We start from the raw sequence: 15,797 nt of genomic DNA on the forward strand, positions 1-15,797 counted from the left end.
GACCCCCTCTGCCTCGAAGGCGGTGTCTGTTGTTGTTGTTTCCTCCTCTGCCCCTGGAGGAAAAGTCACTACGTGTATCAGGCGAGGCTTCCTGGGATTTCCGAAACCACATTTTTCCACTCTTCTGACCTTTGGGATATGGTCGGGAAGGAGTGGAAAAACAGACTTCCACGGCAGAGAGAGTCTTGCCTTCCTGTTCACACCTAGTGAGAGTGTCCTTCACCTGTGGTCCAAAGAGAAAAGAACTGTCAAAGGGGGTGTTGGTGAATAACGCTCTAAAGGAATCCGCAAAATTACACAGCTGCATCCATGCGTGTCTCCTAAGGGCCACGCCTGTGCCTGCGGCTCTACTCACACCATCGGCTGCATAGGAAATGAGCCTCATGGAGGAGTTGATCACTGAATTAAGGGTCGCCAGCTGATGGATCCTGGAGGGTATTCTCCAAGCTCTTTTAGGAGATCCCTCTGAAGCCTGGTAAAATGGCATAAGCAATTCAGTGACCTCATGGAGAAGGTCGCTGAAGCAAACATTCGCTTCCCATATCTGTCCATAGTCCTAGACTCCTTGTTAGGGGGATGGGACCGAGGAAGATTTTTCCACTAATTCCTTTTTAGTGGCCGATGCTACTACCATGGCATCCACGGGAACACCCTTGGTAAGGAACTGTTTGTCAGGGGGTGCAGTAATAAACTTGCTGGGCCTCCTCGGGGTTGGTTCCACTGTATCCGGGCCTGACCAAGCCCCTTCGAGCCACCACAGACATTAGTGGATCGAAGGGCGGAAACACCCAAAAGGAGGAAGGGCGGGAACCAAATGTATCCAGGAATACGGATTGGTCCTCAGTAGGGGCTAGGGCAGTCCAGTTCCCCCTCTGCCTAAGCATTTCTAGGATGTCCGAAAAAGAAACATCTTCAGAAGGGGATCTCGGGGACCCTTCCGATTCATCCAAATCCATATCCGAAGTGACAGACTCAGGGGAGTCAATGTGCTTCCTCTTGCAATTCCTCTTCCGAGGGGTCACCTCTGAATGATCAGGGGAGGCCTTGGAAGAAGAGGAAACACCCAATGGGGTGCTCTGGAGCATTGGTTCCCCACGCTTGGGGTCTGGGGGGAGGGACAGAGGTTGACGCAGGCACTACAGGGGACAGAGTCAGTGGGGTCAAACGTGGTGCTGACTCATGGGCCAGTACACTCCTCATGACATCGAAGGCATCCCTGCCACGATGGAAAGAAGGATCCGGCTAGAATTCTCCTCCGCACCGAGGAGGACGTCTCCGAGGTCGATGTAGGAGCCGAGCTCACCTGCGCCGAAGCTTCGAGAGGGAGAACGGGGTCAGACAAGGGTCCGATGCCACTTGCCCCCTCGGAGCCGACGAGGGAGTCTCGGCACCCAGATCCCTCGACAGAAGGTACCATCGAGGAGATCGGAGCTGATGACGGAACCGAAGGGGAAATAGTTATTGGTGCCAATGGTACCACGATTCAAACCCCAACAAACTCCGGCTCTGAGCTCAGAGGAGTCGGAGGAGGAACATCGATGGAAGCGGATGGAGCCGACACCTGTTGAGGAGGGCTGGATAACATTTTGACCACTGCCTGCAACTTCAACAACCTACTGACCACTCTCTCCACGTCGTGGTCCGAGAGTCTAGATGACCGAGAGGAGTGGGAGGATCTATGACTGCGGTCACTCTGCAACAGGGGAGACCGAGGGGCCGAATGTATCGACTCTAGAAACGTGGACCTAGGTCTCTTGTGGGTCCGAGACGTCTCCGAAGATGCTGGTGGAGCCGACTGGGAAGCAGCCTCCTCGGTTCCAGCCCGAGGTAGTCAGTAATGTTTGGGCCAATGACGGCTCTGAGCTGGGAGCTGACAATTTGGTCGGTTTAGGAGATTTCACCGGCTGAGCCTTGGCCGGTGAATCCTGGGGCTTAAGGAGGCCCCTTAATATCAGCTTATTTTTGCGCTCCTGCAGAACCCCTGGGCTGAATGCGTGGCATACAGAACAAGAGTCCTGCAGCTGCACTGCGCCTAAGCAATAGACGCCAGAAGTGTGCCCATCTGTCAGAGACATTTTCTGACAGCATGAGTCACACTTCTTGAATCCAGACACTTTGGATTTTTTAGACATATCTAGTCCTACACAGAAAGTCTTTGGCCAAAGGCCTAAAAACAAAAAAACTACAAACACTAATCTACCAAAACACAATAACTACAGTCAAGAGGGTTTTTTTTTTTTATAATAGGAAGCCTCTAACTTAAACGGCTACCTATGAATTAAAAGAGAGACTAAAACTAAATAGAAAACGCTACAATAAGAAGAGATAGGAAAGGGGAAGGGGGGAGGGGAAGAACTCTCTAACTTAAATGAGTTCTAAGGGAAAATAAGTAACATTAAAAACTACAATAAGCTAATTAACAATAATGTCGAAAGACTTAACTATCAAAAAATAACCCCTAATTCGCTAGAAAAAGTATTAAACTAACTTACAATAGCCTGAGCCAGTAAGAACGAACCTAGCAGCTGAAGCGGCAAACGAGATCTGGGTAGCTAGCACTAAGCATCATGGGATAAGGTGTAGCCTAGAGCCAGTAAACAGCTCTCGAGCTATAAAAGATGGCCGAGTTGGAGCCGAGGGTCGGCTCCGATACCAACAAGCAAGAAACGAAGGTGAGATAGACAACTTAACATCATGCAATTACATTAATTCTACACAGCCTTAAATGTGAACTCAAACTAAATGACTTGCAGGCACAATGAGATTATATATATCTGAATTCCAAGACAAATAAAATCTGTTCTGTGCTTGAAAGATCATAGACAAAACTTGTTATAGCTATATTTTATTTGAACAGTATGATATCACTTCAATATATTTACTAAAATGTCAAAACTTATGCAGTGCATTTATTTGCTCATTCATTTTACAATGCCCATTTTATCCTAGTCAGAGCCGTGGGAGAGCCAAAGAAATTCCTGAGATTTACTGGGCATAAGGCAGTTGACAAATTACTAACTTGCCAATTCATCTAAACGTCGTCTTTGGAAGATGGAAGGAAAACTGAGTCCTCAACACAAACCAATATGGACAGAGGACATACTCTGCACAAAATAAACTGTGGCCAAAAAACAAACTACAAAACCAAGCCTTGTGAGGTAACAATGCAATATTAACTTGAGTAGTGTTTCCCTAAAATGCATTCTGAATCAAATGTTCATAAGTACAGCACATATTAACACAGAATGCAATGTATTACATTTCCAGCTGGCTGCAGATGCAGCACTATATGATGTAGCTGCACTGCCGTGACTGACGACCTCATAGACTGGCATGTGAAACAATAAAATCTATTATGTGTTACTAATGACATCAGTGGTATCGTTAAATTACCATGTAGCATGTAACTGTAATGCATGCTCACTACTTGTTGCTGCAACACAACAATGTTGTTCTCAATGCATTTTAAATCTTACATTTTATCCACAGTTCAAGACTGCATACATAAGTATTAACAGTATCTGGCAAACAAAAAAAGTTACTACACAATGTAGTACAGTCCTTACTGGCAATTTGTTCTCTAAATGAAAATGCCACGGAGTAATTAGTGGTATGTGAATAAGGCATCGAATTGCTCTCTGCCACATTAAATGCTCAAATGTTACAGTTATACTTTCAGAGGTTATTCAGTACTGAACTGAAAAGCAGAAGTGTACTGTCACCCCCCCCCCCCAACAAAATGCTGCATAAACTTTAAATCCCACAGGGGTTAATTAGGAGTGCCTAATTTCAATAACCAGCAATTATCAAACAATCTTTTTTTCTTTTTTTACATGAAAAAGTACACACAAGAAAAAAAGCTAATTAAGAATTAGCACTACAGCGCACAGAGATAAAGCCTCAACTGCAGCATAGACAACCTGAGTGAATACTTGCTCAGGCACTGCAAGACCTGGGTGGAGGAACATGGGAGTGAGCAGCCAATTATAGCTCGCCCATCTTTGAGAGGCAATTCCAGTCAGCTAACCACCATTATGCAAGCAAAGGCTTGCATGACATGGAAACAGACAGAGCTTGCAACATGGGTTTGGATACTCCAAGTCAGTGAGTTCTGCCCTAATAGCGTGGGGATGAAAGCATGCATATACAAGACAAGGGTGTAACATGCCTTACAGTGGAGTGGGTATACACAAATGACAGCACAAACAACATCCACGGCTGCCTGTATGATAACTCCTCTGGTCAGCTCCTCCTCCACTCCAGAGTTACCCAGCATATGGAAATAAAAGGGCTCAAAACAGATATGGGAAGGTGGAGAAGACATTCAGGAAAAAGTCTCGTTAAGTGAAAACTGAGAAAAACATAATGAAATATGCAAATTGTAACAGGGTTCATTGATAAGCTTCTACACATTACTCCCTAACTAAAATGCACCATTTTCAGAGCTGCAAGTTCCATGGACTGTAAAATGTTTGTGTAAATTTGCAAAAATTAACTGTGACAAAGTAGAAAATATACTGCTTGTAGTACCACTCAAATGCCTTTCCAGGAGACATTTATCCTTGGTGTGTAATATAAGTCTTTAAGCACAGTCCCATCTACACCTCCAGTGTAGTAAAAGCTTGAAGTTACATAGCTGCAGACGTGATAATGTAATGGAAATTAAGATCCAGTAAGGAGGCCCCTTAATATCAGCTTATTTTTGCGCTCCTGCAGAACCCCTGGGCTGAATGCGTGGCATACAGAACAAGAGTCCTGCAGCTGCACTGCGCCTAAGCAATAGACGCCAGAAGTGTGCCCATCTGTCAGAGACATTTTCTGACAGCATGAGTCACACTTCTTGAATCCAGACACTTTGGATTTTTTAGACATATCTAGTCTTACACAGAAAGTCTTTGGCCAAAGGCCTAAAAACAAAAAAACTACAAACACTAATCTACCAAAACACAATAACTACAGTCGAGGGTTTTTTTTTTTTTATAATAGGAAGCCTCTAACTTAAACGGCTACCTATGAATTAAAAGAGAGACTAAAACTAAATAGAAAACGCTACAATAAGAAGAGATAGGAAAGGGGAAGGGGGGAGGGGAAGAACTCTCTAACTTAAATGAGTTCTAAGGGAAAATACAGTAACATTAAAAACTACAATAAGCTAATTAACAATAATGTCGAAAGACTTGACTATCAAAAAATAACCCCTAATTCGCTAGAAAAAGTATTAAACTAACTTACAATAGCCTGAGCCAGTAAGAACGAACCTAGCAGCTGAAGCGGCAAACGAGATCTGGGTAGCTAGCACTAAGCATCATGGGATAAGGTGTAGCCTAGAGCCAGTAAACAGCTCTCGAGCTATAAAAGATGGCCGAGTTGGAGCCGAGGGTCGGCTCCGATCCCAACAAGCAAGAAACGAAGGTGAGACAGACAACTTAACATCATGCAATTACATTAATTCTACACAGCCTTAAATGTGAACTCAAACTAAATGACTTGCAGGCACAATGAGATTATATATATCTGAATTCCAAGACAAATAAAATCTGTTCTGTGCTTGAAAGATCATAGACAAAACTTGTTATAGCTATATTTTATTTGAACAGTATGATATCACTTCAATATATTTACTAAAATGTCAAAACTTATGCAGTGCATTTATTTGCTCATTCATTTTACAATGCCCATTTTATCCTAGTCAGAGCCGTGGGAGAGCCAAAGAAATTCCTGAGATTTACTGGGCATAAGGCAGTTGACAAATTACTAACTTGCCAATTCATCTAAACGCCGCCTTTGGAAGATGGAAGGAAAACTGAGTCCTCAACACAAACCAATATGGACAGAGGACATACTCTGCACAAAATAAACTGTGGCCAAAAAACAAACTACAAAACCAAGCCTTGTGAGGTAACAATGCAATATTAACTTGAGTAGTGTTTCCCTAAAATGCATTCTGAATCAAATGTTCATAAGTACAGCACATATTAACACAGAATGCAATGTATTACATTTCCAGCTGGCTGCAGATGCAGCACTATATGATGTAGCTGCACTGCTGTGACTGACGACCTCATAGACTGGCATGTGAAACAATGAAATCTATTATGTGTTACTAATGACATCAGTGGTATCGTTAAATTACCATGTAGCATGTAACTGTAATGCATGCTCACTACTTGTTGCTGCAACACAACAATGTTGTTCTCAATGCATTTTAAATCTTACATTTTATCCACAGTTCAAGACTGCATACATAAGTATTAACAGTATCTGGTAAACAAAAAAAGTTACTACACAATGTAGTACAGTCCTTACTGGCAATTTGTTCTCTAAATGAAAATGCCACGGAGTAATTAGTGGTATGTGAATAAGGCATTGAATTGCTCTCTGCCACATTAAATGCTCAAATGTTACAGTTATACTTTCAGAGGTTATTCAGTACTGAACTGAAAAGAAGAAGTGTACTGTCACCCCCCCCCAACAAAATGCTGCATAAACTTTAAATCCCACAGGGGTTAATTAGGAGTGCCTAATTTCAATAACCAGCAATTATCAAACAATCTTTTTTTCTTTACATGAAAAAGTACACACAAGAAAAAAAGCTAATTAAGAATTAGCACTACAGCGCACAGAGATAAAGCCTCAACTGCAGCATAGACAACCTGAGTGAATACTTGCTCAGGCACTGCAAGACCTGGGCGGAGGAACATGGGAGTGAGCAGCCAATTACAGCTCGCCCATCTTTGAGAGGCAATTCCAGTCAGCTAACCACCATTATGCAAGCAAAGGCTTGCATGACATGGAAACACAGAGCTTGTAACATGGGTTTGGATACTCCAAGTCAGTGAGTTCTGCCCTAACAGCGTGGGGATGAAAGCATGCATATGCAAGACAAGGGTGTAACATGCCTTACAATGGAGTGGGTATACACAAATGACAGCACAAACAACATCCACGGCTGCCTGTATGATAACTCCTCTGGTCAGCTCCTCCTCCATTCCAGAGTTACCCAGCATATGGAAATAAAAGGGCTCAAAACAGATATGGGAAGGTGGAGAAGACATTCAGGAAAAAGTCTCGTTAAGTGAAAACTGAGAAAAACATAATGAAATATGCAAATTGTAGCAGGGTTCATAGATAAGCTTCTACACATTACTCCCTAACTAAAATGCACCATTTCCAGAGCTGCAAGTTCCATGGACTGTAAAATGTTTGTGTAAATTTGCAAAAATTAACTGTGACAAAGTAGAAAATATACTGTTTGTAGTACCACTCAAATGCCTTTCCAGGAGACATTTATCCTTCGTGTGTAATATAAGTCTTTAAGCACAGTCCCATCTACACCTCCAGTGTAGTAAAAGCTTGAAGTTACATAGCTGCAGACGTGATAATGTAATGGAAATTAAGATCCAGTAGGGGAAAAGTACACTTTTGTACCTACCATAAATGTAGATGTCCGATAGGTATGCATCTGCAGTCATCACATATGGGTTGTCCTGCCTCAGGCAGCCCTCGTCAGCCAATTCCAAAGTCTGGGTCCGCGTTGGCTGATGTCGCCTTCCCGACGCCGCAGCTGGGTATAAAAGCGTCAGCCGACGCCATCTTCCTCAGTTTTTCTTGCCCCAGATGCCAGGTGCCCTCTAGGAAGGCTAAATTTGGAGTAATGCAATAAAAATCCAAACATTTGCAAAAATATATATATATATATACGTAAAAACAAATACACCATAATAGATCGAGTTTCAAGGAAAGATCCCATAGATTCATTGCCAGTCTGCAAAGAGGGTAGGAATGGGTACCTCCTTGCTTGTTTATGTACCACATAACTGTGGTGTTGTCTGTCCTTATTAGTAGGTGGCCTTGATGGAGAAAGAGTTTGAAGGCCTCGATTGCATGTATCACTGCTAGCATTTCTTTTTGATTTATGTGCATGCGTAGCTCCTTTCGTGACCATTGTCCTTGGATACCTCTGCCCTCCATGTGTGCTTGCCAACCTAGGTCTGAGGCGTCCGTTGTAATAGTTTGGGAGGTTTTTGGCTTTGTGAAGGGCAACCCTCTGTTGGACTGGCTTGCCTGAGCCCACCACAGAAATTCCTTGTGAAGGCATGGAATGAGTGGGATTAAAGTTTCCAAACTGTGACTGTGCTGAGTCCATAAACTCCTTAGGTACCACTGTAGTTTTCTCATATGTAGCCTTGTTTGTGGAACCAAAAGAATACAGGATGCCATGTAACCCAGGGCCTGCAGGATTTTCCTTGCAGTCAGCTGAGTTTGTCTTGTCAGATTCTTGAAGTAATCCGGTAGCTGACTTTGTATTTCTTCTGTGAGATAAGCCATTTGGGTGGTTGTATCTAGATCCGCACCCAGAAAGGTTATTCTTTGGGATGGAACAAGTCTTGATTTGTGCATGTTGACTGTATATCCCAAGGCCTGTAGAAGATTGATGGCATAATTTAAATCCTTTATCAAAGTTTGTTGGTTGTCCGCTTGTATAAGGCAGTCGTCCAGATATGGGTAAATTTGAATCCCCTGAAGTCTGCAGTGTGCTATTACTGATGCCAGGCATTTCGTGAATACTCTGAGCGCAGTAGATAAGCCAAAGGGCAATGCTGAGAATTGATAATGCTCTGACCCTGCAAGAAATCTGAGGTGTCTTCTGCAACTTTGTCTGATAGGGACATGCAGGTATGCCTCCTTGAGGTCTAGAGTCACCAGCCAAGACCCCTTGCCCAGCATGGGAAGGAGTTGCTGTAGAGTCAGCATTTTGAATTTTGGCACAGTGAGATAAGTATTCAGTGCGGACAAGTCGAGAATTGGTCTCCATTGATGCTCTTTTCTTGGAACAAGGAATAGCCTAGAGTAAAATCCTTGGCCTTGTTCTGAAATAGGAACTTTTTCTATGGCTTTCATTTGTAGTAAGTTTGAGATTTGCTTCAAAGCCTCTGCCCTTTGATTTGGTGGCAGACCTGGCATGCCCTTTCTTTTTGGCAATGTGTGGAAATGGAACCTGTATCCGTTGTCTATTATTTGGAGTGTCCATTTGTCTCTTGTAATGCTGTGCCAATTTTTTGAGAATAAAGAAAGCTTTCCACCCAAAGGTGCTTCTAATTGAGCCCTGGTTGGCGGAGTCAAAGCAAAGTCATTGAGATTGTCCTTGTGCAGCAGTTGTAGGTCCTGAACTGCCTGTCTGGATTGGAGGTTGCCATTGACGGCCTCTGTAGGAGCCCCTAGCTTGCCCTCTAACTCTGGCACGCTTGTTCCTGCTCCTTTGAAATCTTTCTGTGTCCGGAAAGGACCAATTCTTGGAGGGCCAATTTCTGCTGAATCTAGGCGGTTGGACTTGAAGAAAATCCTTGACTGTTTGTACAGATTTTGCCTTTTCCTCAAATTTCTTTAGGACTTCTTGAGCAGTGGAACCAAATAACTTTTGCTTTTCCAGTGGAGCATCCAAAAGCTTAGCTTTAACATGGTCTGGCAAAGATTGTTCCTTCAGCCAAGCATGCCTACGTATGACAAAACCCGTCATTGCTGACCTACATGAAGCTTCCAATGCATCATAGCCACACTGTAAGAAATGGTTGCTAACCTGCTGGGAGTTATGTACCAGATCCTGAAGGGATTTACGGTCAAGGGGTTCAGTAGAAGACACTTTCTTATGCATTTCTTCTAACAAATACTCTTGATACTGTATCATATGAAATTGACAATTTAATGCCCTCATAGCAAGAGTGGCAGAAGTATACACTTTTTTACCCCATCTCTCTAATGCCCTGGACTCCTTTGCAGAGGGGAGTGGGTTCTTAGTAGTAACAGCTGCAACCTATTCAGGGCCCTGTGAAACAGTTTCAAGGTCAGCAGAGTGAGCCTTGTAAAGAAAATTATGTGTGTCCGGGACCCTGTAATACCTATCGGGCTTAACAGGGGCCGGAGGCAGAGTGTCAGGGGTCATACTAGAGTCAGAATACACATCATCAATGACATTTAAAAGGAATAGCCAAAGGTCTATGCTGAGGTAAATGAAGAAAAGTTCTTAGTCTTTTCCTGGAATCAGAATATTCCTGGCCCTGCCATTTGAAATGCTCTCTCATAGTGTGAAGGGTCTTCCCAAAGGAAAGCTCTTCAGGAGGGGAGGCTGAGGGAATAGATTCCTCTGCATCCGAATCCTCGGAGGCTGAATAAGCCTCCTCCTGGTAGTCTGAGTGATCCGAGCCAGCAGAGGCCTCCTCTGAGGAAAGGGGATCAGGGGAATCCACCCTGGGCCTTTTGCCTAGAGGGGGTTAGGAGCCCCTGTCCGGATGGGGCTGAGAGCCCCTAATTAAAGAGATAAGATCCTCTGCTAAGGTTAGAATCTGTGAACTAGAAGAGGGCCCCTGAGGAATAACCCTGGGAGGCATGGCTTTAGTGTGCTTTGCAGCTTTAGCCCTGGTAAAGGCCTTAATAGACATGGATGCAGGAGGCCTGGCTGCACCATGTGCTGGTGTAGCTTTGTCTAAAGGTATGGTGTCGGAAGATTCCAATACACCAGTTTCGGAAGGCAATTCTGTAACCGACTCGGTAGGGGCCTCCGGGACCGAGGCTGTCGGCTGTATTAATTCAGGGTTCGGAAGTTCCAAGGACTCGGTATCAGCCGAGACAGAGACACTCGCGGTAGGCCTAGCCGCAGTTTCAGCCGAAACCGCGGTCTGCATGTGTCAGTCCTTGTCTTGGCGTTTCTTAATTAAATGTGATGTCGGGGTTTCCGACGGCATTTTGTATGAAAAACTATCCCCAAAAAACTCTTCTGCGAACTCCGACCGACATCTAAGAGTGCGTCGGTTGAAGGAAGCGCAGGCTGAACAGGCCGAGACATCGTGGTCTGGGCCTAAGCAGGGGAGACAGTAAGAGTGGAAATCCTTATGAGGTATTTGTTTCCCACAAGTTAAACAATTATTAAGTTTTTCTGACATCGGCTGAGGCAAGAAAGAGTCCCCAACGGGGTACTTAGCTTTTGAAGTCTTCGGATAGCGATTTTACTGGAGCTGGCCGACCGGCACTTGCGAACTGCTTCTGCTTCGGGTACCACGCGGCAAGAAAGACTGAGGAAGATGGCGTCGGCTGACGCTTTTATACCCCAGGCGCTGTGACGTCGGGGAAGGGGCGACATCAGCCGACGCCGGACCCAGACTTTGGAATCCGGCCGACCGAAGGGCTGCCTGAGGCAGGACAACCCATATGTGATGACTGCAGATGCATCCTTGAAAGACATCACTTAAAATTCTAACACTGTACAGCATGATATGGACTATGACATTGTCACAAACACTAAAAAATAACAGCAATGAATATATATAAATATCCATGAAAACATGCTACACGAATATGTCCAATAGTCTACATATAGATGTTACCTGAAATGTAGGCACTGTGACTAAAGGTAACTGACTGTTTCACAACACACACATTCAGAATCCATTCAAACCAGTCAAAATGGAGAACACATCATTTGAAGCAGAATAATTCCATATATGAATATGTTACAAAATAAAGGAAATGTAGTATATGCAAGAAAATCAGTACAGTCTACAGCCATATTCACTCACTCATCCACCACTACAAGGCTAACATGTGCCTTTTAAGTAGTTAAAAAGGAAGTGGCCCAACATGTCATTATGTGTCTTAACATCTAAACATGTCACCACATTTCTTAATGGCAGTCATTACAGCTTTCATGTTTTAATTGACACCTTCAGCATGATAGGTACTAGTTTTTCTACACCATTTTGTCACAGCAAGTCTCTGCAACACTACATCCCAATGTCACAAATCTGCAAGTTATTTGTATATGTAAACCTGAGACAGACTATCATGCAAACAGAAAAACACACAAAAAAATTACTGCAGTGCAAAGTGATGGTCTAAACATAGCAATAACTGCTCATTCCTAACTACAGCCATGGTACTGGACAGCCACAATACATTTATACAAAAAAAGGAGAAAAACAGAGCACTGACTTGACACAGATAAAACATTTGATGTGACTTTCTTAAAATTATAAAGTGGGGCAGGTTAAAGTAGATGTAAATGACTAACAAAAAAAAGTGTACTCACCAGGTTCTGGAAGTACAGCATCTGAAAAATATGGAAATATAGTTTTATAATATTTTTATAAACCTTTTAATGCACTTTTTAAGTTTCCAATTCAGTGACACAGAACAGACAACATATTACTGATTCGTGGCTCTGCAGGTCAACATACGTCAACAATTGGTAATTCTACCTTAACTGTTCCAAAAACAGCAAAGGCGTTAGAGGTCACAAAATACCACAAATTAATACAGTTACCCATTTCAGAAAAGACAACTTAAACATGATGTGTGTCTCAACTCATTCCGTATGTCTTAATTACAGACTTAACCAGTGTAACAGCAAAAGTTTAAAAAAGTAAAGTTGTGTGAGTACACACCACATGAATACAGGTTTATATGTAGGGATCACTGCTGCAGTATCCCACAGGAATTAGCCACAGCTAGATATCAATCCTTTTTGCATGACTTCCAACCATTTTAGATGCTGATGCCCCCCTAGGTTCAGATACAAGAGAGAGCAGTTGTACACCATTTCACTTTTTTTTTTTTGGCTAAGGAAGTTACCAACAAATGTATAAAGCATCTGCAGATTATAGGTCTGGAGTGTTTGATCTGGTGCCCCCCAGACCAAGGGTACAGAATTTAACTTCCCCAACCTGGCATAATAAAGAAAAAGTGAAAATATTCTACGGGATAACGATACTATTGCCTGTTCAAGATCACTCCATAACATAAATGGGAGGTTAAAGAAGGCAGATAGTCCTTCAAGACAATAACCAGGCTAGAATGTATACGAGTAATTGGGAAAGGGTAAAAGGCTCATTTTCCATTTTGTCCTTCCCAGGGAGCATAATAACTAAACATCCTTAAAGGTTCCCCTTCCATCCTCCTTCCCAGGTCTGAAGAATCAAAAGAAATGGGGAAGGTGGCTGGCAGCCTAAACTGCAACAGCAATCATTCTGTCTGAACTACCAGTCTCTGTACATCATAAGGATCAGGGATACAGTATATCAGTCCTTATCCATTAAGAACTAAACCCATTAGCTACCATAAAGACACACTCCTTCCAGGACTACAGTGACAAAGCTTCCATCTTCTGGTCTAAATGTTCAGCTTTTAAAGTTTGCAGATGAGTTGAAAAGTAGCCTAAGAAGCTGCCTCACAGATACATTAAGCAGAGGCATTTTCAAAGACAGGTATTGTGGTAGGCATTGCTTTTGTGAAGTGCCCCTAGTTGTCCTTCCTATATTTTTCTACACTGTTCATGACAGATCACAATGCTGTTAGCCGAAAATTTAGACTGTGTTTGTCTAGACAATGGCTTGCCTTATCTGACAAAAAGAAAAAGAATTCGTAAGTCTGTCTCACAGCCTTGTTTTTTTCTAAATAGCACCTCAGTTGCCAACACATATCCATTAAATGCAATATATTTTCTGGTTTGTTTTGGAACTTAGGATAAAATACAAGGAGACTGACAGCCGGATGGTTTTGAGTCAAAGCCACTCATGAAACTGCTTTGTGCATAAAGGAGGAGTTTATTTTAAGACTTAACATGTACCTATGGTGAAAAAGCTGCACAATGTTATTTACTTGACAGGTCTTGGCAGCTCAGAGATTCTTGTAGAAGATGCAAAAGCTGCTAAAAAGGGCTTCCAGGATAAAAACTAAAGGGTTATCCAAAAATCTAAGGTCAGCTTTTCTATCGCAAAATTAATTTACCATGGAGGAAGAACAAGTTTCCTAATCAGACTAAATTGTACGACTCCTTCAAAGAATTCTTTAATCATAGAGACAGTGAGGGAACAGAAAAAGTACAGTTTTGTACCTACCATAAATGTATATGTTCGAGTGCTAATACAGCTGCAGTCATAACAGATGGGTTCTCCTGCCGTCAGGCGGGTTCTCGGTCGGCCGAATTCCAAAGTCTAGGTCCGGCGTTGGTTGTCGTCGCTTCTTCTCTGACGTCAGAGCGACAGGGGTATAAAGGAACCAGCCGACGCCACTTTCTTCAGTTTTTCTTGCCCCAGATGTCAGGTGCCCCCAGAAAGAAGGCAATACATACATTTGTGTAATAATGCAGTGCAATATAATCAAAATACAGCAGTTGCAAGCAAATACATCATAAATGAATACCCCAATCAGGTTGTATGAGGATGTGCTAGCCTATAGGCCTGTCCCAAGAGGGGAAGGAGGGAGGGAAACCTGGACTGCAGCTGTATTAGCACTCGAACATCTACATTTATGGTAGGTACAAAACTGTACTATGTTCATCGTGCATACAGCTGCAGTCATAACAGATGGGTAGAATTCCAAAGCTAAGAAAGGGGTGGTAGGCACTAGGTGGAACTAGGAGGATCCAAAATGCCCTGCAAGACTGCAGTGGCAAAGCCTGCTCTAGATTTGGAGTATAATGGTAGGTTGCAGTGCTTGGAGAAGGTATGCATAGAACTCCAAGTGGCTGCTTCCAAAATATCCTTGGTAGGAACACCTCTGAGGAAGGCTGCAGAGGTGGCTGTGGCCCTGGTGGAATGAGTTCTAATGCCTGTAGGTACAGTTTTGCCATGAAAGGAATAGCAAAAGCGTATGCAGTGGGCTATCCATTTTGAGACTGTCTGTTTGGAAATTGGCTTTCCTTGAGCTCCTACCGCATAGGCCACAAAGAGCTGTTCTGATTTTCTGAAAGGCTTTGTTCTGTCCAAATAATGCAGTTGTCTGTGGATGTCCAAGGAATGTAGTAATCTCTCCCCTTTGTTTTGAGGATTAGGATAAAAAGTAGGTAAATGTATGGCCTGATTTAAAGCTACCCTGGATACCACATTAGGCATAAAGGACGGGTTGGTTCGTAAGGAAACTCTGTCCTGATGGAAGATGATAAAAGGCTGAACAGCCATGAGAACCTGTAGTTCTGAAACTCTACGAGCTGAGGTGATAGCCAGAAGGAAAGCTGTTTTCCAGGACAAATATTGCAAATCTGATGAGGCAGCTGGCTCAAAGGGAGGCAAGGTCAGCTTTTCCAGAATGAAATTAAGATCCCAAGCAGGTATTGGTTGTTTCCTTGGAGGTCTTACATTCTTAGCCCCTCTGAGGAACTGTCTTAAGAGAGGGTGAGAGAATAAAGGTGGACCAGTGTTGTATTCTGCAGAAATGGCTGAGGCATGGATTTTGATGGAGGAGAAGGAAAGTCCACTGCTTAACAGTTCAACCAAATATTGTAGTATTTGAGGTAAATTCAGTTTTCCAGGGTCCTGGCCCTTTTTCTCATTCCAGACACAAAAACGTTTCCATTTTGCGGAGTAAGCTTTTCTAGTTGATGGCCTTTTGGCCTCCAAAATGACATCCTGCACCTCCTTGGAGAGTAGGGCCTGCTGTGATGCTAAGGAATCTTCCATGCGGCTAGATTGAGTGTTTTTAGCTGGCTGTGAAGAGTTTTGAAGCTGTGCTGAGTCAGAAGAAGAGGCATTAGAGGCAGGGTCCATGGTAGGGAATGCGTCAGGCTCCTCAGGAGTGGGTACCAGTGTTGCCTTGGTCAGTCCGGAGCAATGAGGATCATCTTTGGTCTGTCTGCTCTGGTCTTCAATAGAACTTTGGGCAGTAGAGGAAGAGGTGGGAAGGCATAAACTGTCATTGATATCCAACTGAAAGAGAGAGCGTCCACTCTCCAGGCCTTTGGATGGAAGATCCTTGAGCAGAATTTTGTCAATTGATGATTTTTGTGGGAGGCAAAGAGATCTATGTCTGGC

General features: G+C 43.3%; 1 protein-coding gene across 43 annotated transcripts in view; it reads right to left on the reverse strand.

The window, feature by feature from the left end:
• LOC122809254 (titin-like) overlaps window positions 1–15,797 on the reverse strand; it is a 3,339,665-nt gene that overhangs the window by 1,991,343 nt on the left and 1,332,525 nt on the right. For all 43 annotated transcript variants that reach the window (XM_044080625.1, XM_044080596.1, XM_044080621.1 and 40 more), the window contains one exon: window positions 12,080–12,100. In XM_044080625.1, the coding sequence (XP_043936560.1) occupies window positions 12,080–12,100 (21 nt within the window). The remainder of the gene's footprint in view (window positions 1–12,079; window positions 12,101–15,797) is intronic.

Source organism: Protopterus annectens, chromosome 8.part0 (genome assembly GCF_019279795.1).
Source record: "Protopterus annectens isolate FY-2018-M chromosome 8.part0, PAN1.0, whole genome shotgun sequence".
Classification (NCBI taxonomy): Eukaryota; Metazoa; Chordata; order Ceratodontiformes; family Protopteridae; genus Protopterus; species Protopterus annectens.